The following is a 27,952-nucleotide window of genomic DNA, read 5'->3' as shown; positions in this document are numbered from 1 at the left end:
GTGTGTGAATGAAGCGGAATTTAAATAATAGAATTGAGTCCGGGCACAGTGGCTCACACTTGTAATCCCAGCACTTTGGGAGGCCAAGGTGGGTGGAACACTTGAGGCCAGGAGTTCAAGACCAGCCTGGCCAACATGGTGAAACCCCATCTCTACTAAAAATACAAAACATTAGCCTGGCATGGTGGCCCGTGCCTGTAATCCCAGCTACTTGGGAGGCTGAGGCTGGAGAATCACTTGAACCCAGGAGGCGGAGGTTGCAGTGAGCCGAGATCGCGCCACTGCACTCCAGCCTGGGCGACAGAGCGAGACTCCGTTTAGAACTGAAAAGCTCAAACCCCGGCAGCACTTGATAAGGGTCAATGTGGTTCTGTCCAAGTTGCCTCAGTTGGAGAAATGTGCCAGTGAGTCCCTGCTGAGTGGCCGTGGGGATTATCCCTGGGAGCAGATTTTCAGGGAAGGAGCCAGGGCCAGGGCGCAGCTTCAGCAGAGGCTGCCAAGCAGCTTCCAGAGGGGTTGGGAACGTTCCACTCACAATCCCACCGGGAGCGTGTGAGGCCCACGCTTGCTGCTAACGTTTAATTCTGCCCAAGTAGCCCTAAAACACAGTCTCTTGACTCCATCCATTTATTAAGTTGCCTAGGTAATCATTCAGAAGGCTCCCTGAGGAAATGCTGCAACCAGGAAGAGCCCTGGACGGCAGTATCACCAGGAAAGTATTTTGACATTTTGCACAGCATAGGGAATGCGAGAAAGAATTTGAAAGATAAGCTGTTTAGACTTGGCAGATCTCCACATGTCCCTATTTGGTGGGATGTGAAACACATAAAAATTGTTAAAGCTGTGATGTTAAAGGTCTATCTTCCATCAAAAGCAGGAAAAAAGTCAGAAAATTGAGAACTTCATCCTGTTTAATTCCAAATATGCCCTCTTCAGTAGACATGTCCCAGTTAAAGAGTATAACACTGCACCCTTCTTCCCTCCCTCCCTCCCCCTTCCATCCGCCCCTCCCCCGCCACACACAAGTAGCATAGCAGCTGGCGTTCTTCGGTTAAGTTAAAAAGGCATTCTCCAAACAGAATGAGTGAGCTTCCTCCGGAATGGAATTCACTTTAATGTTGAGAAGGGCGCCCCCTTGGTCTGTAGATCAGAGAAAACCAGAAATAGGCTTGATTTCATATTAAAACCATTGACTTCTCTTCCTCTCCTTCTTTCTTTGGCACTTGTACTGTGTATTGTAAAATCTTTGTGTATTTTTAGAACTTAATATACTTTATAACATTAATACTGATGGTGCATTTCTGAGTATCTTCATTGGAGCATGAAAGAAAAGCCTCACAATTTTAATTGTTTTAACATACCCTGAAAAGTTTAAGAGACTTTTGGAGAATATAAAAGAGATGTGGTTTGGGGATTACTTTGTAGTACCTTTTGCATTCCTGTCATATTGTATTTTTTGTTTTCGTTTAAAGCTGATCTCTGCTGTTGAAATTATGTGTGCATGTGTGTGTCTGACAGAATCCGCTGGGGACTCTTAGTATTCTTTTTTTCTGTTTCAAACACAGTTAATTCAGTTCGGCGTCCATTTGAGACAACGTATTATACTCTGTAGGCCACATGGTCTGCGGGGAAGAGGCTAAAAGGACTTTCAAAACTGACTTGGTTTTCATGAAGTTTGTCTACTGTTTTAGGAACGTAAATAATAAACTCCTCCCAACCTCAAGACTTTTCTAGGGTCCTCTTTTTCTACATTGGTCTGGGGTTCCCATGTTGCTGTTGTCCATGTCTGGTCTGCTTATATAAGAGAGACTGAGCCCCCCACCGTTCTTGCCTTTGAGAACTCTCAGCCATATTCCCTGTCCTCCAGTAAGAGACCTTCTTCGTGACCGACCTTCATCCTCCTGACCCCTTGGGGTAAGTGCGTGCCTCGCAGGCAGACAAAACAGGCGTTGCTCCGGGAACTTGGAACTCATTGACCCTAGAACACCAGTGAGGGGAAAACCAGGAAGAAAGAGAATGAGTATTGCACAGAATGTACCAGCTCTTCCTGTTCTAGATCTGAAACAGATGGAATGGGAGCTCCTGCGTGGGGCCAACATACTCCAGACACGGGGAGAATGCACAGCCCTCATACGGGCCCTCAGACGTGCAGCCAGCAGGAGGGGGTACAGTCACCGGCCTGCATATATCTCTGGATTTTTCTGAGTCCAGATGCAAGATGTGATTCCTCAAGAAATGATGAAATGGTGACATAGCCTTTCACTTGTCAGGTCACCAATGACATTGTGAATCTGGGAAACCTGCATTAATTATGTACCCCTTTCAAACATAGTAATTTACAACAGAGAATTAAGACTTGCGTTGCTTACGGCTTTTGTTTTAATTCACTATTTCAAGATTATATGTTACCCGTCGGAAAGGAGGTACTAAGGTCATCATTCGTATTTTTTTTAGGAGTGAACCCTTGAATTGCAGCTAAAATACCTTTATATGCCAGGATAAAATGGAGCATGAGCCCTTACATAACAGAAATTAGAAAGGACAAGAATAGTGATATTTCAGAACAGATTTTATTTAACAAAGTAAACATGTATGTTAGAATATTTGTCTGTCATTCTAAAAGCTAGTTTTTTTATTTTTAATTTAACAAAACCATTTACATAAAATGCTAGGCCACCCAGAATGTGACACAAAAATCATGGTCTTAGACATCTTTTGTTCTGAAAAGCTGACCCTAATTTAGATATTTTTGGAATGATCAGTTTTTTAGAATTGCCTTCTAGGGCCAGAATTGATAATAAAATTCCCTACATGAATAAAGCCATAAATGTTTTTGATCTAGGATTTAAAAAACATGCTTGCTTATGAAAAAGCATAAGCGGGTAGGGGAAGGCTGGGGTGGGGGCTTAGTCCTTCCTCATCTCCCATTTTCCCTGGTGCTCGTTAGGACCTGACGTGGTCCCCAGGGGTACAACTATCCACCGCAGCCTCTTATCTGCAGTCCCCAGGAATGGAGGCATTCATGGATGGCTTTAGGGCATAGTTCAGGAAATTCATTTTTATAACCTCCCTCACATAGCAGAAAGATAAGCTTCTGAGATTTTATCAGTGTTTCAGAAGAGAAAACTCTAGAGCACCCCATAGCCATTTTCAGCTTCAGTCCTTTGGCTCCCTGCTTCATCTGCTGTTTCCCAGAAAGCAATTGACCCACCAGCCGAAAATCCACACTGCTTCAGGCTGGTGTCGAGCTTCTGCCAGCCAAGTCCAGGTGACTGGTGGATATTCCCTAAATGGATTCTGCAGATACATGAGACTCAGCCTGGTGGGTTTTCTTTTCGATATCTGCGGGGGTCGGAGGAAATACAGCAGAGTTTAAAGAGCAGAGATGTGTTTCTAAACCTGGCTCAAAAGCAAACAGGTTGTGGGCAGTGGCATAGTCCCAGCCAAGGATCTGCCCCAGAACCCCAGAGGCTTGGAGGTGACCTGGTGATGGAAGAGCTGCTCCCGGGGGCTCCAGGAGCCAGTGCACCCCTGAGTCCCCAGCTCTTCCTTGGCTACTCTGTGACCTGGTGCAGTCAGGCAATCCTTGCCAGTTCCGTTTGGAGCTCTGTCCCACAACGCTGTTGTGCAGGAATGCATCACTGTGAGCTGAGGTGCGCGGAGCCACTGGGTTTCCACCTACAGTTGTGATTTAAGGTTGCTTAGATGGGCAACACCAGTAACAGCACCAAGAATGCAACCGTAACTGGTTACTGATTTCCTCAGTTCTAAGATGTGCATTTATTAATGTTTTAACAACGCTGAAAATGGGATAGATCTAACAATTGATAATGTGTCATTCTTTCATTAGTACCATTCTTTATTTCTTAGTGTGGGTTTTATAATTGCTGTAGTCCTAGATGAAGTACAGCCAACATCAGGCTTACTTCTAGGGAAGCCTGGTGTGAGCTGTATGTGGGGCTGGCTGTCCCCAAAGCACTCAGGGTGTACCCGGGAGACACAGAGGTAAGTGAACAAGGAGAAACGTGATAAGCCTGACAATAGAGGCATGCAGTCAGCACTTTGCAGGAGGCAGGTAGGGAGCAGGTGACCCTCACCTGGGGATTAGACACGTGGTAGTGCTGGCTGAGTCAGTACCTCTGGTGAGCTCTCTCAGTACTGGTATTTGTCCGTTTTGGATGGACCTCCTGGAGTCCAGGTTACAGATTTTGACTTCATCATCTCTTTGGATGCCTCTGCGTGGTCGCCAAAACCCAGATTATGAAGCAAATCTGTGCACATGGATTGATTTAAAATGTTAGGAGGTTATGAGAGTGTAGGCTGAATATTGCCTAAAATGTGAGTCAGAGAAAAACACAGACCCATCGTTTCTGGAGTTTGCTTGGACTGTTGTCAGCTGTCCCCATTTCCAAAATATAAAATTGAGAACAGCTTACTGTCTTGGAGGCACTTGTTCAGATTTAGCTTTTCAAAATAAATGTCTCCAGATGTGACTGTTTTGTTCAGATGTCTCAATGGTGATGCAGCTGAGGCTTGACTTTACTATGTTGTTAAAAATAGACACTTTGCATGATCACAATACTATTCGTGGCATGATTTTATTTTCAGGAAACGGTGATCACCTGAAGTAGAATATGAGTAAACATTTTGTATCAGACTAAAGCAGAGCCTCTAATAAAGCTTATTGACCACACTATTCACGCCATACCTCTTCACGTTCTGTCCACAATACCTGTGTCTGTCATGGCTAAAACTGGGGTTCTTCTAAGGAAATCGCAAATGCGTGTATGTACGGTCACGTCTTCTATCCTTTCGTGTGATGGCTGTTTCACACAGTGGAAGTTAAAGCTGGTTTCTAATTTCCACTTTGTCCTAGCATGTTATACTAAACCTTCTAATTCAGTTTCCACACCTATAAATGGGGATGGCACTACCTGTCTTGAAATGACTGATGACAATGAATAGGATGACAGCGGACTGCGTGGCGCCCGGTCGGCGTCTGAGCGCACGGTAGTCCGCTTCCTCCCCAGCTTTCATCACATGCCTGGATTTATCTCCTCGCATTTTAAACATGAATGTTTACGTTAGAAGTGAACTACAGCCCTGCTGCGGTGGCTCACTCCAGTCATCCTAGCACTTTGAGAGGCCAAGGCAGGTGGATCACCTGAGGTCATGAGTTCGAGACCAGCCTGGTCAACATGATGAAACCCTGTCTCTACTAAAAATACAAGAAATTAGCCAGGTGTGGTGGTGGATGCTTGCAATCCCAGCTACTTGGGATGCTGAGGCAGGAGAATCACTTGAACCTGGGCGGTGGACGTTGCAGTGAGCTGAGATTATGCTACGGCACTCCAGCCTGGGCCACAAGAGTGACACTTTGTCTTAAAAAAAAAAAAAGAAAGGAATGAACTACAAGAATATGTTGTTGTTGGCTATTCTTTAATGGGACATTCAAGCTTTAGCTGAATTCAAATAGGAGTTCTTTAAGATTTGGGCGTAAAAGGCAGCTCATTCCTTTATTCTGTCTCTGTACAAACTTCCTTTGCATGGCTGTGTGTCCCCGGGACCGCGTCCTCGGGCGCTCTCAGTCTCCTGGTGGTCTCATGCGTGACACCTCTGAGTAAGAAGCACAGCGTTTTGGTAGGTTTGCAAATGTGGGTGGTTCCCTGCCAAAACCATCCCCAAGGGAGTCAACGTCAAACAGAGAAATTCACAAAGGACAGAAAATATAGGTGACACTGTTCACTTTTTGGACGAAGTAGCACTTTGATTTGTACCACTCAAGGATCTTTGTTTTGTCTATTTGGGCAAGGGATCTGCATGCTGAGTGGAAGCGCATGACAGCCCCGTGGAAATCAGGGCAGATAAGACTGTGTCCCAAGGACGGGGCAGGCTTCTCTCATTAACAGGTCAGCCTGCCAGAATCACCTCCATTCACAGATCCACCTCGCTTTGAAAGTGTTCTTCTATTTAAAGGTGTTTTCTCTTCCTTCCAGGGTGGCTGTGCTGGCTCTGGCTGCGGTAAATGTGACTGCCATGGAGTGAAGGGACAGAAGGTGAGTAGCCGAAATTCAAATCACAACTTTCCCTCTTGAATTGGACAGCACTGCACTGACATTAACTGAATGATCAGCAATTCAGGTGAAAGCCCTATTACTGTTTTGGTGATTATTTCTCCAGAGCCATACAAATGAAGCAAAACCAGGCTTGACATTACTTCTGAGTAGTGATATGATTATAATAGCTATTCTACAAAGACTGTAATAGTACATGGCAGTTAATGAAGAAAAAGATATTGGGTTTATTTTCCTTTTTGACTCTAAGAGGAACAAGTGTATTGGCAGAAAATCTGTTGAACTGATTGTACTTTTTGGAATTGAGGTGTAAGGACTAATTTTAGCATTTTTCTGGAAAAAGGGACTAGTTTCTATTCTACTTGAGGGCCTTCAGTTCAAATTAGTATTTTTAAACCATTTTTTAATCCATCACATGCTTGTCTATATTTATTTATAAAAATATTGTTTGGAAAACGTAGCGTTTCCCACATGTAAAATTAAAATATATTTCTTTCTAAGGAGGCTCTCCCCCTTTCTCTCATTTAAGAACAAGGGATCCAGATAAAGGTAACTTTCTCTGGAAGGCAAGTTGAGTCTGTGCATTTCAGTTGACTGGAAGGAGGGCGCCTGACTGTTTTTTATCTAGGGAGCAGTGCAGTGTCCTAATACTGTCTGTGGGTCACCATGGAAGCCAGGTGTGGCCATGAGGAAATGCCACCACCTTAAGCCACTCGGCCTCTGGTGCAGGTGCGCACAGCAGCTTGGGACCCTGTAGACTGGAGTGTGCTCTGTAGGACACTGTTTCCAGAAAGCTGAAGGTGTCACTCCAGCCAGTGTGTGAATTCTTACCTGCCACCCTGGCATGCCAGAGGTTTTTGGGGCCACACTCTCATGCTTTTGAAATTCAGAAGATTCTACTTAACAGAAAATTCTGTGGTTTCTTTTTGGCTGTTTGCTGAAATGCCAACATTATTATTTTTAAAAATATGCCTGATAGTTGGTGGCACTAGTGTCACCTGGATAGTTTTTGGATGAGTGAAGTATGTAAGACAGTTTCACATCTTTCCTTATTGACTTAATTCATCTTCATGCTCTGTTTGTTCTCTTACTTTGGAATTTTTTCTAGCAATTTCCAGTGTGCCTGTTCAAGTGTTATTTTAAAGTAGAGGCAAGTGTTTCTCATGCCACATTTTGTTGAAAATCTAACCTGAAATATACGCGTGAGTTTATCAAACTCATAAAAAAGTCCTTAAAGTTATAAAATAGAGAACTTTGGGGTACCGACTAAGAGGAAGTTAAGGCCTGTACATGATTACTCTGTTTTTCATGTGCTTTGAGGGTATCAGGGCTGGAGCCAAGTCGGCCTTGCTTGCTCTGAGGGACAGCAGGGTTGATGTCTTCCTCCGTTCCCATCTGCTTCCGTCTAGCTGGCAGGCCTTGGTGGGGGACCTTCCTCGACTCTGGAGCGTTACAAACTTTCTTATTCTGTCCACGCCTATAAACTTTCACATATATATGTTTTAGGTCGGGCATGGTGCTCACGCTTGTAATCCTAGCAGTTTGGGAGGCTGAGGGAAGCGAACCACTTGAAGTCAGGAGTTCGAGACCACCCTGGCCAACATGGCGAAACTCAGTCTCTACTAAAAGTACAAAAATCAGCTCGGCGTGGCGGCGTGAGGCTTTGGTCCCAGCTACTCGGGAGGCTCAGACAGGAGAATCACTTGAACCCAGGAGGCCAAGGTTGCAGTGAGCCGAGATCGCGCCACTGCACTCTAGCCTGGGTGACAGAGTGAGGCTCTAACTCAAAAACAAAACCCCAAACCCAAAAAACTTTTAATTTTTTTAGCCTAATTTATTTCAGTTTTTTCCAAAAATCCACTCATCAAAACATGACAAGGGAGAATGACGGAGTGTAGCCTTCCGACCTGTCAGCTGACATCTAGAACCAGGTGACACCCCTCAGAGCCCAAGCTGCTTCCACTCCGAGTGGACTACAGGTGTGCGGAGCAGGTGCTCTAGCACCTGGCCTGAGGGAAAGGGCCTCCACCATTTTGTCTCAACATTGTTTGGGGAGGAGCCCTGTGGCGGCCCCCTCCCGAGTGAGGTCTGTGCCTGTTGTGGCATGGAGCCTGCATGGGGCCTGCGCCCTGCTCAGGACAGGAAGGCCGGGAAGCGAGGGGCCAGGTGGAAGTTGTGTCCCGAGCGAGGTCTCATGCCCGCTTCCTATAGGGACCAGCTTCAGCCTTGACACTGGGAGTCAGCAGAGCCTGGCCGGGACTGGGATGAAGGGGCAGGATCTGCTTTCCTCCTGGTGGGGCCTCAGCCAGGTTTCCCACCAGGGGACCCTGGCCAGGGACCCCAGCACCTCCAGGCCTTTTTTCAGCCTGAGCTGCTCCTGTATGCTCCAACCTCTCCATTGCCAACTTTGGGGTTCTTAGTTTTTTTTTTTTTTTTTTTTTTTTTATTCCATAAAGAACATTTAAAATAAAATGCTAGCAAGCTCTGCCTTAGACCATTCTGAATTTGTGACTTAAGAGGCGATAATTGAATCGATTTAGAAGGCCTCTTGTAACCTTGGCCTAGGGCAATAGCTAATGGTTTAGTATTCTATCATTTTAACAAAAATAGACAAGGTCTACTCTCTTCTCATCTTGAGCATAAACATTTCAGGTCCTATGGTTCACACAGCTTTGAGAAGGGGAAAGAGCCCTTCCTGCCACTGACAAGGAAATTTTAAACTTCCCCTTATTGTCTTGGAAGTCCTGTTAAAATAATCAATTTCATGATGTGAAATGCCTCAAGCTTCACTGAGCTAAGGTTTCATATCTGGTTCCCCTTCTTTCATCTCAAAGTCAGCTAAGAAAGAAATGTGCTTTAGGCTGGTAGGTCAGGAGGCGAAATGGACCCACCCCAGTGGCTGCCACCTTCTATGCGCTTTCAGAGTGTCCCAGCTCTAGAAACACCGACCAGTGTAACAACAAAATGATTGGAATCATAGAATGCGAATCTGCTGTATTAAATCACTGGTTTACTTAGGAGCTACAGCGGAACACCTTCTATCCTCATACAGGTTATTTTGATATTCCCAAATGTCTACACATTAAATTGATTTTACTTTGTTGTTCTTAAAAACAGGACAGTAGTAGGCCCAGCTCAGAGGCAGTGAAATTTCCCTGGCTGGGTCAGAACATCACAGCCTTAGAAATTTGGAAATCATTTCCCATGTCTTTTTGAGGAACACTTGAACACTATTATTTGCAAACCACCAGTATCCTCAACAGAAACTGGAATATCTCCAGTGCTAATCTCTTTTGACTAAGTCCTGCTTTCTACAAGAGATATGACACAATGGGCAGGATGTCTTATATTCTGTAGATACCATAAATACATTTTAGTGCAAATCATTGTAGGTTTTATAATCTCATAGTTATCACGTAATCAATAAATATGTGGTAGTTTGACCTGAGTTCATCAGTTAAGTTCAGCAGGCTTCTACCGGATTTCATAGAATCTTTGCTGAGTTGTTTATTTTCCCTCTTGCCTGGAAAGGCCACTCCTGTCTTCAGATGTTTTCTGTTAGGTAATTAATTTGGACGTGCACACAGTGGCTCTGTGCTCCTCGGAGACACAGCAGTGTGGGAATGCTATCTCCTTAAACTGATTAGGATTTTGAATGTTTGCCTTCACAGAAATAGCCAAAAGTTAAGCTCTTCTTTTGCTTGATAATCTGATTTTCTCAACTATTTAAGATAGTAGGAAAGGCAGCACATTCCCAGAAGTTACTGCCTTACACTAAGGAAATTAACCATTTATGTTTTGCTAAAACAGCATTTTCACAAGGCATCTTTCAAATAATCTAACCTGGGGGCCCACGTTTCCATAACACTATCACTGTAATCTGTGTCCCTGCAGTGTCCAAAAAAGGGAATTTCAAGTTAAACTAGAGAGGGAAGACTGATGGACATTAGTAAATAACAAGGTGAGAGGAAATTATCAGATTCTAGGAGAAGCAGTTGAGAAAACAGATACTACAGTTTTTCTGAGAAGGAAGTGATCCCTGGGACCTGGAGTGTAAAATCAAGTGACAGCTTCCCAGCTACAGTGGGACCCCAGCCTCTCACGTCGCTAATTCACCAGACTCGCTTGGATACAGACTAGGTTCACGTGTCACACATATGTGTGAAGACGCATGTTAATTGAACTGCATTCTTCCGAGAAAACAGCTCTTGGGACCAGTTGATGAATGCTGTCCTAGCAAACATTTGATGGTTTCTACTGTAGTGACTCTTGGAAGGGACATTCCCAAGCCAGTCTTGTGAGCACAGTCTTAAGCAGATTTGTAGCCTTGCTAGTGAATAGTGACAACTGTGTGGCTATCTATATCTTCTTGTAATACTCTAACCCTGCTGATACCCAGATCCTTGGCAAAGATGTAGAGAAGCGGCACGTTATCCTGTTATTACTGATTAGACTGTCTGTCAGTCACAGCTTCTGTCCACATTGGCTCTGCACTGCAGCAGTGTTGTCATCAGATAGGACAAGCAAAGATTGCTTTCCAAGCAGAGAACTTTGAAAATGGTATTGCTGTCTGTTTGTCTAAAATGTGTACGTTATCTGATTTGAAAGGGCTGGAGAAGTCTGTGGCCAATCTGGAAGTGATTTCATTTCTGGCCCAGGGAAATCTGGGAAGAATTTCATGCTGTGTATGGCTGAGTTTCTAAGGATGCCCTTTACCTTGCTATGGCGAAGAGTTTGTAGATTTACCAGCCATTTAGTGCCTAGATATTTGACACAATCGATGCATGTCTACGTCACACCTTCGTATAAGCCTGTCTCTCTGCATCTCAGCATTTGGCTCTAGCCACTGCTTTTACACAACAGATCTAGGCCAGGATAGGAAAATCCTGGCTTGGGAGTGTCAGAGCAAGAAAGAGAAAGAGGTTGTACCTTGGGCCAGGCCTGGGTCTGAGTGTGTTTTGTGCCCTAACCCCAACCCTTTGCACGTTATTACAATATCTATTGCACAGTGGAAGAAAGCAGCCAGCCCAGGCTTTTCCTGCTTGGTGGTATGGACAGTTGAGTGCGATAATTTTTGGTTGTGGGTCTGTCCTGTCCTTTGTAGGACACTGAGCAGCAATCCGGTCCCTATCTATTAGATGCCATAAATGTATCTCCAGGTGATGCTAAGTGTCTCCTGGTGGGGAAAGAAGGGTTGCAGACTCACCCTGGATTGAGAACTGTTGGCCTAACCCCATCTTTTATAGCTAATAAAAGACAAGTAACAGGATTCAGACACTAACCAGAGCATGACTCAGTTTCCTTCAGATAAGCAGATCCTAATCTGAGGGAGTCTGGCCAGTTGAACACACAGCTCAGAATATCCCGATGTCCTTGAGCAAGTTCCTTTTCTCTATCTAACTGACAAGGACAGCAAGCCTTCCGAAGTCTTTCTCTAATGGTCAGGGATGGTGAGGATTGCTGGAGGACCGCAACCTGTTCCTCTGGGGCCAGGGGCAGGCCTCCAGTTCCTGTTCTAAAGGAGCTGATGTGGGCCTCTGGGCTGGCAGGTCAGGAGGAGTGGGTTATTTGTTGAACCAGATGCCTGGAAGCTCCTCCAAAGGAGTCAACGTGGGCCTCCAGTCTGGCTTAACAAATAACTCACAGCAAGCCCCTCGTGTGTGACAGGGGGTAGGTCAGACGGTCAGCAGCCATGTCTGCCCCACTCTCCCCTCCTGAGACGGGTTAAGGGTGCCCAGCCCAGCAAAACGCACATCCCACCCCATTCAGGAGTGCTTTTCCCAGTGCATTAGGAGTAAAAATCTCTCTAAGGGGAGGGCATTTTGAAGTAAGCCTTTTCAGGCCTGTGAGAGGGCTGCAGAAACACCCCCAGAGTGAGCACTGGGTCACCCCTGCCTTTGGGAAATCCCGGTATAGACTCTGCTCTTCAGGAAGCTCCCTGTTCTGCTTGGAGGCTGGTGATCTTCACGGTTTCTCTGCAGTTCCCCAGGATGCGGGCCTGGCCGTGCTTCTCACGCATCCTCTGACTCACGATCATGCACTTGGGCCTCCGCCTCCTCCGCAAATGGAAGAGGTGTCTTCTTTTCCCTCTTCACAGGCTGCTTAGACCTGGAGAGGGACTGCCTCTGCCATCCTTAGATACATGATTAATTAATCAGCGTGTGTTTTTCAGTCATTACTTTGCTGGACACTTTGAGAGATGCCAAATAAGCCTTCTTAGTATATCTCTCTCAAGGACATACAAAATAAGAAGGAAAACATTATCTGTAAGGAATGCCATCAATCTAATACCTAAATACAGGAAGAGAAGAGGCTAGATTGTCCAGTGTGTTGAATTAGGTGTGCCATTTTACATTGATTGTTTTTTATTAGCTTCCACTGCCAGAGACACTGAAGCATCTCTGTGACGAGGGGTGTGTAGGCCTGAACCTGCATGCTGTCTTTTCACACCTCACCCACAACATTCTAGTCGCTTTTGTGCTACATTGTAACAGTTGTCGGTGCCTCAGAATCTAACACTGCCTTTAAGGTAAGGGACGCACTTTCTTTTAAGATCATAAATTTAGGGTATTAGTTGTAATTAAATTAGTTGTAATTAAATCTTAGATGAAAGTCCTTTTTGAGACAGGGCCTGTATTTTATTTGTATTTTTGTAGAATTCAATAATCTTCAATTTATAAACCTATTTATTTTCATGATCTTTCCTCTAATTTACACATGGGTAACAGCAGACACACTTACAGTAAGCCATGCTTTCATTATGAAATTAAAACATACAAGAGCAGAGTGCTTTAAATCTTCCGCTTTATACGTGGACTGGCCCTCCTTCCATTCCTTGTTATTCCTAGTATCTGTGTAGAATAGATTTGGATCTTCAATAATTATTAAAGAACAATGATTATCTTCTTGTACGGTTATCTTTCTTGCATGTCTTCTCTTTTGTATGCATTGTTTTGAACAGAATATTTAAAAATTTTTCCTATAAATTACATTAACCATTGTTTTAGATGTTAAAGTTGTTACGCTTCTTCTTAGATATTAAATTCTACACAAATATTTTTGTGTAGACTCTTTGAAACTTTGCATAAGTTAATTCACTTGAACTAATAACAGTGAATTATTAATAATAACTAATTTATTTTTTAAGTACTTAATATGCGAGAGGCATGGTGCCAGATTTGAATTAGTGAGAATTTCAAATCTAGACCGTTTAAAAACAAATTCCATTTTCTTACTTACAAGGTGTGAAATATACACTATAAAATCAAAATGCACAGAGTGCTCCTTAGTATACAATACTAAGGGGCTTTTAAAAATAAATGTGAGATTTGTTTAGGTAGTGCATTAAGCAGATTTGAAATTACTTCTAATATTTTTGAGACTAATCGAATGTCTTTGTTCATGAATGTTTTGAATATTCCTGAGAGACAATAGTGTCTAGTTTAGCCTTTCCCAAAATATGACCATCAGACTATCTTTAGGATGTCAACAGATGTTTCCTCTGGGATGAAACCGGGAAGAGGTTCCAAGGACATGGCGTTTGGGGAAAACTGAGTTCAGGTTAAATGGACGTTTGTTTTTTTTGGCCTGGGATGTCTCAGAACCTTTAATAAGACAGTGTATCACCTGGACCTTCCGTGGGCGCTGCATCTTGTACAGTTCCCCGCACTTATTTGATCCCCTTTTTTTTCTTTTTCCTTTTTTTTTTTTTTTTTTTTTTTTGAGATGGAGTCTCACTTTGTCACTCAGGCTGGAGTGCAGCGGCATGATCTTGGATCACTGCATCTCTTGGGTTCAAGCGATTATCCTGCCTCAGCCTCCCAAGTAGCTGGGGTTATAGATGTGCACCATCACACCTGGCTAATTTTTGTATTTTTAGTAGAGACAGGGTTTCTCACCATGTTGGCCAAGCTGGTTTCGAACTCCTGGCCTCAAGAGATCTACCACCTCGACCTCCCAAAGTGCTGGGATTACAGGCATGAGCCACTGTGCCTGGCCTGACTGTTTTAATTTCTCAAGCCAGGAATGGCCTTTGTGAAAGAGTGGCTTGGTGGGTAAAACCCTGATTCTAGTGTGAGTTCCCCATCCACCCACTGTGTTTCACCAAGTTGTTTTGACCAAGTTATGCTCTGACCTAGAAATTCCCCAGAGTTGCTAAAAGAACTGACTAAAGGATGCTAGGCATAAAAACACTTCAGAAATTTAAAACGTCATATGCAGGGACTTGTGTGGGTCATGTGAGTCGCAGCTGCACGTTGAAGTGGCAATAAATGTGAGGAAAATGTGCTTGCTGGCTCAGTTCTAGACAATTCCATGGACAGAAAGGCATAGACATGGGTCCCTGTCCAACTAAGTGTGTGCAATCGCAGATGGAGGCCGGAAAACCAGAGAAACGGACCCTTTCCACCCACGACAGAAGCACCCCCGGGGCCTAAATTGAAGGGACATTAGAATGTTCTGAGAATCTTGGCAGGACCATTAGGTAGTGTTTGTAGCTTTTGGATGCTTTTGGTGGATGGGAAAATGAGATGGGCTCACTTGGGAGGTCTGCCTGAAGTTTTCATCCAAATGTCTAATCAACACTGTGGTTTTATCATCCATTTCCGGAATCATTATCCTTTAAAATGTGAAGAAAATTACTCTCCTTTTCTTCAGTTCCCCAACTTTTCCTACTACCGCTGCGAGCTTTTGCTGCCAGCGGTTTTTCCCAGTGTGCGTGGACTTACAGACGTCCGAACTCCTCCCTCCCCTCGGCCAGCCTTGCTTGGTCTAGCTGTTATTGAGAGGGGAACATGCATGAGATGTCACTTTGTTTTTGCCATCTAATGGATTCCAGCCCCCTGAAGTATCTGACTTGGACACTCAGGCTCATCTTCAGGGTCTGAGAGTCTTCCCCCTCCCCCCTACCCCCATTAGCTGGTTACATGGTTTAATGTATTACATTCTTCTCCTCCTTTTCCGTGTTTTGTCTGGCGTGTGCAATGCCAAGACTTTTCCAGATGTCCCGCGTTTCCTATTTCCACATACTGCACATGAATCATCATCTGGCAGAGGAATCGTGAGAATCCGTGTGATCAGCGTGGGTTCCCACATTCACCTACTTTTGTCTTTTTTGATAGTTCTTTGAAAACAATGAATTTAAAAAAAATACGCCTGAATCCAAGGCTAAAATATCAACAATGTCCCCTAGAAAAGCGACTGGAAGCAGATCCATGCCGAATGGTTTATCTTATTCTGTACACGAGGCCCACCCGTCGCTGGCTCCCCTGTGCCTTGGATGTCACTGACAGGCACACGTCCCCTTCCCGAACGCAGACGGTGACTGCGCATTCCCATTTCCAGCTCTGCTTCCTAGGTCCGCCCATTGTAAAATCTGCCCCTTTGCCCTGCGCTGTGGGACGGACCTGTTAGACTCAGGAGAGACCATCACACAAATTGACGACTCTTGATTTGCAGCTGTATTTGGGGCTCACTGCATCTAGTGCAGCTTTGAAAATCGGGAGCTAGTTCTGTTTCCATGTTCAGAAGCAGCAGCAGAAAACCAAGCATCTTGAATGGGAGATCACGTGCCGTGCTGTGAAAGCGCAGAGCCCTCTCCGGGAGTACAGGCTGTCTCTGCTGTGGCCCAGCACTGGCAGCCTCCGTCCTGACTATTTATGGGAAAAATGATTTTTTGTAAATACAATCTTGACAAAACATTGGCTGGCAGGAAAGCAGCTTTCTTTTCAGAGGAGCAAAATGAGACTGTATATTTTAATTCAAGATCAAAGACTTAACATAAAAGAAACCCTGACAAATGAAAACTGGGCAATTGGATTTTCCTCCTGTTGGCTGGTAGAATATTTTGAGCATTTAAATATGTTTCTAGACAGCAAGTTATGAGGCTAATTATGTAGGTGGGTGTGGAGAACTGCACGCTCAAAAATGGTACTCACAGGATCCCCATCCTTATGAAGTGGTTTAGCACAATGTGCAATTAAACAAAGGAAGAATTAGTCAGAGTTAATGAGCAAACCAGATGACTCTGGGGACGTGGTGCCCCTTTGTCATATTTTTCTCCCTTTGGCAACATGGTAAAAGTATACTTGATATAGCTTAGCCTTGGTTAATCACATCATTTTATGAGTTTAATGCTAACTGGCCCCAAATTCAATGATTCTGGATGTCTTCACATGAAAATCTGACACAAGAAACTAACAGGGATTCCTGGCTAAGTTCTAAAAAGCTGTAATAAAATCATTCTTGGGTTAAAGACCCTTGGTAGGGTTTTTCCTTAATTAGCTATTTCTGCGAATAGGTGAAGATAATGAATGATAGATGTGAATTTCTTCCACGTGTCCTGTTAGAGCTGGAGGATTTCACCAGAGAGTTTTCTGTGGGCATCCCAGTTGGCATGTTAGGGCCTTAGGTTAGTTTGCTCTCCTAGGTGAGAAACCCACAACCCTAAGACTTCAGTTCCCAGGTCTGTGACATGTGGCGATGTGCTTGATTTTGAAGTGGTTTTCCCGAGAAGATTGGTAAAGGAATGACCTCTGTCCATAGTCGATCCAGTAGGTTCCTCGAGCTGGAGAGCCAGTGTCCCCTCATCCCAGTGGCCCCTTGTCCTGTGAGCTGGGCTGGGCTCCTCCTGTGCTAGTGGGCCTGGGTGGTGGCCAGTGGCAGTTGTGGCGCCTGCCCTGCAGGTTCATGATGGAAGATGCGGGCCAGTAATAGCAGGATTGAACCCCTACATGAACACTCTGCCAAGACCTCTGGGTACAGAGAAGGCACAGCTGTGAGAATGGATGTCCCATGGGCAGAAATTGATCTGCAGGGGGCAAGGAAGGGCAAACCCAACGGTCACTCACAGGCCCCAAAAGCTCAGGCAGCGGCTCAGGTGCCGCGGCCCTTGCATTAACGCCTCAGACCCCCTTTCCCTGTTTCTCATCGGGTTTTTCCTGATTTGGAAATGTTGGTACTTTGAGAAACGTCCATGGACAACTGTGCCTCCTTACCTCTCCCTTCTGACTTCCACGCACAAGAGTCCAGAACATCCAAACATTCCACATTTCCGTGAGTGTGAAACTGTCACGGTTTGTCTTTCTGTGGCCCATGTGGGCTCCCTGATCTCATCCATATGGCCGGGGCAAAGGCAAGAGGCACCCGGTGGACCTTGTTCCTAGACTGGCTGTCTCCTCGCCATGCGGGCTGGAGATGCCGTGTGTGCTTCTGAGTCAGGGCTTTGGGCTGCAGCACGCTGTCTCCGCGTTCTTGGAGTTTTATCGACGCAACGTCATGAGTCATCCTGATGGGGCTGATGAAGGTGAAAGGTGTTAGATCCTGCCTACTGATTGGGAGGAGAGGCTGGCTGCCCTGCCCTGAATCTGGATGTGGAGGCCCTGGGTGCAGGGATGCACCCTGTCCTGCCTGGACCACGTACTGGGAGCCCTGGGAGCAGAGGTCCTGGGTGGCTGGAGGCGTCTTCACTTGGCCTCTGCACGTGGAACCTGCATTTCTTCGCAGGAGACTGTGACTCCACAGATGTCCTGCCTGCCAGGGCCGAGGAGCAGACCACAGGGGAACTTCCAGCAAACACCAGAACAGCACACCGGTGTGACTGGGGCAGAAAGCAGAGCAGTGTTTTCTCTATTGTGGACCTTTGACAGGGACTTGGGCAGGGCGTGGCAGGGGCTTCTGCAGGAGGCTGGGGAGGCGCCTGTGGTCTCAGAGGAGCTGGACCGCCCTGCACCACCTCACTCGCCCCCTTTTCCCTTCTTTCCTTTTAAAACTTCTGCCCTTTCTGTTCCTCCCACCACAAGTTCCCAATCATTTCCCCTCTGCTTTTCTTTTCTCTCTGTTCAGGGCTCATGTACACCTGCGTGATTTTCCAGGGTATTCCCACGCCTGCCACCTGTGGGCTTTGTCCTCTCTACCCCACATGTGCATGCACACACCACACACACATGCACACACCACACACATGCACATATCACACACACGTGCACACACCACACACATGCACGTATCACACACACGTGCACACACCACACACATGCACACACCACACACGTGCACACACCACACACATGCACACACCACACACACGCACACGCGACACACACACATACGCCACACACACGCACACACCACACACATGCACACACCACACACACATGCACACACCATATGCATGCACACACACATGCACACACCACACACATGCACACACCACACGCATACATATACACCTACCACACACATATACACACCCCACACACCATATGCATATGCATAGAACACACACATGCACACACCACACACACATGCACACATCACATGCATGCACACACACATGCACACACCACACACATACATATACGCCTACCACACACATATACACACCACACACACCATACACATATGCATAGAACACACACATACACATGCCACACACACAGACACCACACACCACACATACATACCACACACACACATAGCACACACACATGCGCACCACACACACATACATGCTATGCACACCATACACATGTACATACCCCTGGCACACACACACTTTCTTCAGGAACCCCCCAGGCCTTCACCACGTGGCCTGAATGGCACCCTCCTATCCACCTGCTTCGGGCGTGGCTCTGCTCGTTTTCCCTGAGTGGGGATTTTGGAGGGTGCTGGTCTTGGGCACTCAGTGTGGACTGGATGCTGTGGATGCTTATTTGCTATCCCGAAATTCTGGGCCTAACCCACGGCAGGACATTTATGTGGACTATCAAATCGCTGTTAAGAAGATGACTGCTTTCCCTCTGTTTCTTCGCAAAACATGCTGACTCCCTGTGGAGAACAAAGGGTGGGTGCCTGTAGGTTTAGAATTCCCATGACAGCTCAGCGTGTCCACCAAGTTGACAACTGTATATCTGGGAGTGAAGGAATAGCTGTCTCAGGATGCTTGTCTGGCCGGCTGTCTCTTGCCAAAGAGGAATTGCCTCAGTGATGTGACTGAGACCTCAGACCCTGGGAGGGGGGTCCGGGGTGTGGGAAGCAGGTGTCCCCAACCTGCCTCTTAGTGCAGCTTCTCTCCGTCTGTTTCTTCATCTGTCCCTCTCTCTCTGATGCTGTGTGTGTGTCCACCATACGCACACTTGGTCATCTGTCCTCCAGTTGATAGAACTTTAAAAAAATCCCCACATACACGGGGAAATGTCACATTTACATACTCTACCATCTGCTTTTATTAGAAAGTTAATACCTCATAATTTACAAACTGTAACCCAATTGTTTTGTTTCCACGTCTTAGTTCCTAGCCAAAAATCTCAATATTTTAGTCAATTGACATGAAGTAGTTAAGAAAAAAAGGCAGGAAATGGTACTGTAAGTTTAATCTTTAAAACATCTACAAACTAGGCATAGTGAAAATGGCATTAAATAAGATTTTACTGATAGAAATTTTTAAATAATGGGCCACACCTTGGATTAAAATATATCTCCACATTATCTTTTGGAAACAGTCTTGCCAATTTGATGAACAGCATTGAGGTGAAGAGAGATTACCAGCTCAGGGAAGACCATTTTTAAGTATTTATGAAATAGCCATTTATTGTCTTAATTATGTACCAATATTTGGTATTGAGCTTGCAATTACATGCTTTTCTTATCGATCCAGTTTTAAAACCAAGATTGTAAGCAAAACACAAAAGAAAATAAAACTTCAAGATGTTGGCTTAATTTCTTTCTTTGGGTGACTGTGTATGTTTTAAAGGATTTAATAGTGTTTACTTAAAAGAGATTAAAATTCAGTTACTTATTAATTTAGATCAATCTCACTACTGCTTTTTCAAATTAATGAGTTAGGTTAATAGTGGGTTTTGTAAAACCTCCAGCTCTGCTGAGATTACATTGTATTCCATGGGCAAAGTTGGTTTGTCAAGTTTTAACTGCCTTAGAACGGTTCTTATCTCTGAGATTCCGAGAGTGATTAATGGGGTATTGAAATTCCTGCAGCATCCTGGGGTGAAATGTTATCAGTGATAAGATACAGACAAGTAACTTGCTTGGGAGTAAGGAAGTGATCTGAGGATTCTGGACCTATGTATGACATTAGCTACCTACAGGCTATCTGTGGAGGATTGCGGTGGCTTTCCTAAGACCCAGGCTGACCTGACAGAATCAATAGAATGTTCTAGGCTTGAGCAGCACGAATTCCAGAAGTATTTATTAAGGAAGAAACACAAAACCTTGAGTATAAGATAAAGGGGGGAGTTTCTTGAAACTGTCATCTTTCTAAAATACTCAAGAAATTCCAACTTTCTTATGTCTGTCTTAGCCATAAAAACAGGAATGAGATACTTCCTGGGTCATAACTGCTGGGAACACTAGCAGTGTGGCCTTTTTATTCTCTTTTAAAGCATTCCGTGGCTTCAGGGGAAATGCAGCTGGCTCGTTGGACACAGAAATCGTTAGAATAAACACAAAATATTTATGTGTTTAGATAACAGTAAAGTAGGACCAGTTTCGTTCAGAACCATTTGCGTAGCATTTAACTGAATACTTGAGCACATTTGATTTTTAAAGTAATGCTGCCAGGTGAGCCATGCAGCTGGAGTCATCCTTGACGTACAGATGATGCTGAAACTGATTTTTAGAGCGTCCCAGGGGTTGGCGGTTGGCGCTGGAGCCAGCACCAGAATGTTCTAGCGCTAGGCTAGGTTCTTCTCCCATCTCTGCAGAAGAGAGCACGTGGAGAGCGAGGCGCGCGGAGCTCCGTGTGCTCCCCGCAGTGCAGGTGCTTGTTTTTGCAGTCGTTTGAAAATAGGGCTCCGAAATCTGCGCCCTCTTGCAGATTTATGTCATTTTCTTGGGGTCTTTTCCGATTCACTCATGAAAATATTTTATTTTTATTTATTTATGTATTTATTTGAGACGGAGTCTCTCTCTGTCACCCAGGCTAGAGTGCAGTGGGTGATGTCGGCTCACTGCAACCTCTGCCTCCTGGGTTCAGCGATTCTCTTGTCGCAGACTCCCGAGTAGCTGAGATGACAGGTGTGTGCCACCATGGCTGGGTTATTTTTGTATTTTTAGTAGAGACAAGGTTTCAACATGTTGGCCAGACTAGGCTTGAACTTCTGACCTCAGGTGATCCACCTGCCTCAGTTTCCCAAAGTGTTGAGATTACAGGCGTGAGCCACGCGCCCGGCCCCCTCATGAAAACATTAATTGGGTATCTACCCTGTGCCATCTCTTCGAGGTGCTTGGGGAGGGAACTAGACGGAATGGCAGTCACTGCCTGCTGGGTTTCGACATCTCCTGGTAGGGGACCACTCAGAGGATGGGGACCCAGGATGTCCCCTGGCAGGGAACCTGTAAAACCCAATTTTGATAGATAATTATATCTAACACATTTTTAAGAAAAAAATAAAGTTTTTTCTTAATTGACAATGAGCAATTCTCTCACGGTTTAAACCTAAAGACTATCTTGCATGCTTTTGTGTTATCAACTATATTTCCTACCTTCAGAGTATATCATCTTCATTTTTCAAGTTTACTTTTATCACAGACCAAAAAAAAAAAAAAATCCATCACCTACCTTGTGGCATTTCCTGACTTTGTGTGTCCTGGTTTTGTTCCACGACGCTGCCCCACACCCACAGACATTATTCAGTTCAAGTTAATAGCATCCTCCGCTACCTAGGAGGCACTAATTGCTGTTTCTCAACATTGCTGCTAATGGAGAACACATCTTTTGAACTCTCAAGGTCCTTGCTTTGGAGCTAATGAAAATAAAGCAAAGTGTCTTTATAAGAAAAAAAATTAGGCCAAGCCCAGTGGCTTATACCTGTAATCCCAACACTTTGGGAGGCCACGGTGGCAGATCACCTGAGGTCAAGAGTTCGAGACCAGCCTGGCCAAGATGGTGAAATCCCGTCTCTACTAAAAATGCAAAAATTAGCCAGGCATGGTGGTGTATGTCTGTAATCCCAGCTACTTGGGAGGCTGAAGCACAAGAATCACTTGAACCTGGGAGGCGGAGGTTACGGTGAGCCAAGATCGCATCCCTGTACTCCAGCCTGGGTGACAGAGCAAGACCACATCTCTCTCTCTCTCTCTCTCTCTCTCTTTTTATACAAACTCAGAAGAGAGCTAACCTCTTGTTGATATTTTGTTATCAATTATTTATGTTCCTGCAATCTCTCTTCTTCTAACTAAGTCATGACCTAGAATTGTGATAAAGTTCATGGAACTTCATAAAAAGACAGTTGAGCTGGTGAGCAGAGGTGTGATTTCACGTGCAGGCTCTCAACAACTCCAAAGTGTGATCATTCCTGCAGTGGCCGGAGCCCAAGTTGGAAGCATTCATTTATGCCCTTTGAACATAGTACTCTATATGTATATTTTAATGGAATAAGTAAAAACCAAGACCAAAAGTCAACCGAAGTGTTGGCAGCAGTGACTGGGCAGCTCAGCCCCCGCCCTGGATTAGGGCTCTTTTGAAGGACATTCCTCAGTTGGCTTCCCACCTCTCAGCCAGTCAGTACCAAGCCTCTAAAGTCTACACAGAGGCTGCCTCTTGGTGTGTAGGTGTGTGTCCTGACATCCTTGGGGTATCACCCAGGCGGGAACCCTCAGAGAGCTGTGTGCAACTTATTTGAAGGATGGTTTTGCTACCACTGGGCTGTTTTCAGCTCTGCACATATTAGATAAAGGCCCCCTGCTGTGCCAACGCCTAGCTTTAGCTGGATTTGGCCCCTGATAGCTGCAGTGTGCAACATGTACAACCGTCCAGAGCTACAGAAAGTGAGGTTCCAAGCCTGCAGCAGAACACTTGTTGTCTGTACTGTTTTTCTCATTTTAAAGAGATTTTTAAAAATCTCTATTTGAGGTAAAGAATGTTAGGTGATAGGTTTAGGTAGAGGCATCTGTGATTTTGATTTTAATGAGTGTTCATGTTGATAGGTTAAGCAAAGGAGAGAATGTTATCATCTTTTTTGAAAGCCAAAAAACTGGATAGATTTTTTTTTCTTTGAGAATTGGCAAAACTCAGGAGAATGGGCTAAAGTGCCTTAACGCATAAGTTTTCTATAAACTTGTAGTGGAAGAGGACCAAGGAAAACCTTTATAAACCATTATAAAATGAATGAGAAAGCGCTATCCAGAAAATATGCATCATTTTCATTATTTATAGGGTGACCGCATTTACCTGTAATGCAGTATTCTCAATGTTCAGATTACTAGCTTTATATTTAATTTTGATTAAATTTTGAATCCTAATTAAAAATATTTACCATAGAGTTCTTTTAGGCCACATCAAAGGGATTTCTCTCAACTCTGCCCACAGAATGTATTCAATGGCACTGAATATTTAATAGTAATATATTACTATAATGAATATTTAAGAAAAGGTTTACTACTGTAAGGTCCACCGGGAGTTTTAATTAATTTGGAGGAAAATGTGTAGTCCCAGAGCTCCCTCTAGTGGTGAACAGCCACAGCCCACGGCGGCTCTTCTCCCAAGCCTTGATTCGGGCCACTGGCTCTTCTGCCCGGTGGTGTCCCAGGCTCCACTGTCTGCCAGAGTTTGGGTTTTCTCCAGACCCTTCTGTGTCTGAGTACTTCTCCAACAAGGGGTGCTTGGCTGAGATCCCATGGCATGGTGTGCCTGAGGTGCCAGGGCCCGCCAGGGAGGGCGTGTATGTGCCTGTTTCAGATGGAGGCAGCGCCCTCGAATGTGCTGAGGGGTGCCAGGGCCCTGGGGTGCTGCTGTGTGGATTACAGGTGCCTGGAGATGAAGGGTGGGCGTCTATGGACGCCCCGGCCAGGAGCTTGGCGCTTCATATGGGCATTTGCATGTGTTGTTAATGGAGGCAGAGCCAGGAAAATACAAGTGCTTGCAGAGAATGCACTGCATGCTGGTGTGGTGTGATGGGCAAGTGGAATCAAGCTATTGATGCAAGACGCGCTGCCTGAGCACAGCGGCACACGGGGTCTGACCAAGCAGCTTCACGGGTCTTTGGAAGAAGATCATCATCATATTTTTCTTCCTTTTCAACGTGGAAATCTGACTGCTTTAAGGGACTGACTTAAAATGGTTCTGTTGAACAATATTTGAAAGAGAGTACTGCTTTGGAGTAATAATTAATGAGAGCATTTTGGACTGTTTTTTTGAAAGAAGATAAGAAACAAACTATTGAAGATACTAGCTGCCTCTGGAGACCTTGGCTCACAGTTTTACTGTGCGCTTCTGTGGGTGAGTCTCGACTTTCATGAGGGACAAATGTCTGGAACTTTGATAAGATCTAAGGACCTTCGGATGAAGGTCCTTTTTTTTTAGCTGCCACTAATTTATCAGCACTCAGTTTTCATAGAACGTTTTTACTGGATTGAGGATGTCACATGGTTTGTTTGCTTTTGGATGGCTTTCAGGGAAGTCTTAAATGGTTTATAATAAGACCACACTGAGGGCTCCTTGAGTTATTCTTGTGTTGAATGATAGTTCTTTAGGAAGTATTTTGTGAAGGACTCTTTTTAATTCATTTTTTTCTTACAAGCGAATGTGCAAAGTGGATTTTCATGGATCAGAAAATATCAATCGTTTTATTTCTCTGTAAATGTGGATCTATGAGAAATAGTCACTGTGCATCTCCTCTGTAACCATCACCTTCTAGCTGTGGATTACATATGGCCTGAGTGTTTAGCTCTGTCCGTCAGCTTCATCGTGAGTGTTAAAATTCATGTTAGAATACTTGAGCCAAGAATTGTGCCAGAATTCATTGTGGGCTTGGATAATGTTTCAGCGTCAGGATTTGTCCAACAGAAATCTACCTTTGAACATGGACACGCAGAGACAATTCTGTGTCCAATGATGTAGCTGAGGCAGGCTCCCGCTGAGCACAGGGTGGACCGTCTCTATCGCATGGACCTTGTTGTCAGGGCTTGGGATTTTCCACTCAAGAATCCCAGGACTGGAAGTCCAGTATAAAAGTTACAGTCCAGGCTTGGCCAGCAGAGAAAGGCATTTTCACGTCTAGTTTATCCAGCCCAGCTCCCACCCCTCAGACCTCAGCGCTGTTCTTTTGGCCAGGAGACTCCAGCACTGAGGTCTCTCACATGCTTGATCATCTCCACCGTCGGCAGCTTTGGAGCAGTCAGAACAAGGCTGGTGACCATCAGAAGGAGGACAGTGGGGGTCCAGGACATGAGGAACTTGCCCACACAAGCCCACGTGCTTTAGAAGAGCCAGGATGAATCCAGAAGTCTCCCAGAACTAGAACAGCTCTTAGGATATCTGAAGGTCATGGATTTTGAAAGATGAAAATTCAGAAGTCCTGGGCTAGCGTCGTGTGATAGACCACTCTCACAGTGCCAGTCAGGGGTCACAAGCCGTTCTGTTTTTCTCTTTTGATATGGAATTCAATAAATTACACCAGCTATTAAACACTTTATTATAAAACAGGCCTTGTGTTGGACAGTTTTGCCCAGTGTAGGCCACTGTAAGTTTTCTGAGCACATTTAAGGATGGCTAGGCTAAGCTACGATGTTGGGTTAGGTGATTAAATATGTTTTTGACTTAAAAATATTTTCAACCGGGCTGGGCGCAGTAACTCAATTCCAGCACTTTAGGAGGACGAGGTGGGCAGATCACATGAGGTTAGGAGTTCGAGACCAGCCTGGCCAACATGGCGAAACCCTGTCTCTACTAAAACTACAAAAAATTATTGGGGCGTGGTGGCAGGCACCCATAATCCCAGCTAGTAGGGAGGCTGAGGTTGCAGTGAGCCAAGGTCGCACCACTGCACTCCAGCCTCAGTGACAGAGCAAGACCCTGTCTCAAAAAAAAACCAAACATATATATATATATATTTTAGCTGACAATGAGCTTGTTGGGACATACCCCATCATGAGCTGAGGTGCTCTGTGTGCACCGCTCAAGCCCTTGCGTCTACCCACATAGTCCATGGAGGGCTACGGCACGCATTTCCCGATATTCACCATCTCCAGCTAGACGCCTGGGCTTCAGGGAGAAAAGGAGAGTTTTGGGAAGAAGACACAGATTTGCAGCCACGCTTTTTGTGCGTGACTGGTGTAATCTTTCCTGCTTTAATGTTACATATTTAAATGCAAGAAATAATAGTAGTGGTAAGTGTAGCTGCCAAGTGCCATCCACACTATTAAATTTCATTCCTATACTTCTAATGAACACATACACATCCTCTTCAGAGTTCAGTTGTGAATCTCATAGAGCAAAGGCGAATGGGCACTCAGGACTTCCTCTTAGGAAAAGCAGACCCTCTAGGTGACCCATGACTTTCATTGAATTCAAACACTGAATGAATGAAACAATGGCATTGCGTGTGAGGAAGTTACAGGGTCGAGGTGGAGAAGAAATTGCAGTCTCCCTGATGAGCATTGCTTGTTTCCCATGAATGCACCCAGCACGTGGAGGCTGCCATACCCAGTACACTCCATGCTCAGTACCCAGACCTGGTACTCATACTCAGTCTGTGCACAGAGGAAGCCCCAGAGTGCTGGCAGCATTTCTGCGTGTGCTTCAGTCTGTGGTGAAGTTCTGTGATCCCAGTAGTTCAGATTGCAAAAATCCGTTCAAATTTTGATTTAAAGATATGGATTCCTCGTTGGCTGCTGAAACAGGCGTTACAGGGTCTTTGACTGTGTGAATTCTGATGACCGCTTATTCTAGGCATATTTTGTGTTGACATCAGTTTTTGTTGTTGGTAATTATAATTTCCCTCCGCATTTAGAAGCTTCATGCTATTTCAACTTCATCTGTCCTGGGTGCTTGATTTGTATTTGGATTTCTGACTTATCTGTGACGGAAGCTTATTTGAGCATTTGATATCCTGAATCGTGAACTTGTTTCTACAAGTACTGGAAGAGGAAGAGAAAGAATTGGGTATTATAAAATGACTTTTTCTCCACGCATTTGAAGGATTTTTTTAAAAGTCGATGCTTGCTTTAGATAATACATTAAGCAAGAATGTTAAGTTGCTCCGTGCATGAAACCCTATTTCATGCCTAACTTAGAATGGCTAATTTTGGCGCCAAGATCATTCCCCATGTTGCATTCCTTCATCTGTATAGACAGCCACACTTCGTTCTCCCTCCACGCATTCTGAGTTTCATCATCTGAGGACACAGCAGTGATTGTCTCCATTTTTGGCATAGACATTCCCTGTTCTGACTAGGGAATTGCACTGATGTTCAGAAGTGAGACCACAAGGTATAGGTGCATGAAAACTTTCCATGTAATACTCTTCAAGTTTCTCATTTCCCTCTTCCGTTTTAGGTAGTCATTGCTGTGACAGACGATGGTTGTGGGTCTCATTTTTGCCTGACACGAAGTCTGTGGCTGCCATGGATTTTTGGACCTTGCCTTGAGCACACCATGGGAAATGGATGATCGAGGGGCCCATTCTCTGACTCCTGACTGTGCACATTCGCCTTGAGCTCCAGCGGAAAGGGGGTCACGGGGGTCACGGTTGTCGCATTGCCAATAGCAGCTGCAAAGTCTGGCTTGGACACTACTGACTCCAGTAACCTTTGTACAACTTGTCCAGCTCTTTGCTGTTCTTACAATCCCGGTGGAAATGTGCGAAAAGCGCAGAGGAATGATTTGGCCCCATACAGCATGCTAGTCGCCAGCTAACCATATAGCTGTTTAAGTGCTTATCCTGTCTGTTGGCACTGCCCTGGTTCCCATAATAACCTTGGACAGGGTGCAGAGTATTAGATTATTCGTGTGCACTTTTATCTGAACAAAAGATTAAGAATGTTTAAAAAGAATGTGGGGAATGGCAAGACCCATGTGCATGGAGGAGTCACTTCCTTCTTAGCTCCTTCATTTCAAAGCTCTGGGGAGACATAAGCGTTCTGGT

The 27,952-nt window shown here is 44.9% G+C and overlaps 1 protein-coding gene across 1 annotated transcript in view; it reads left to right on the top strand.

Moving 5' to 3' along the window:
• Positions 1 to 27,952, top strand: part of COL4A1 (collagen type IV alpha 1 chain) — a 148,672-nt gene that overhangs the window by 55,157 nt on the left and 65,563 nt on the right. Inside the window, exon 2 of the mRNA XM_032246203.1 lies at positions 5,997 to 6,056. Within this exon, the coding sequence (XP_032102094.1) occupies positions 5,997 to 6,056 (60 nt within the window). The remainder of the gene's footprint in view (positions 1 to 5,996; positions 6,057 to 27,952) is intronic.

This window comes from Sapajus apella, unplaced genomic scaffold (assembly GCF_009761245.1).
Source record: "Sapajus apella isolate SASKATOON/1434 unplaced genomic scaffold, GSC_monkey_1.0 scaffold60, whole genome shotgun sequence".
In the NCBI taxonomy this organism is placed as follows: domain Eukaryota; kingdom Metazoa; phylum Chordata; class Mammalia; order Primates; family Cebidae; genus Sapajus; species Sapajus apella.
This window is presented reverse-complemented; position numbering and strand designations above follow the sequence as displayed.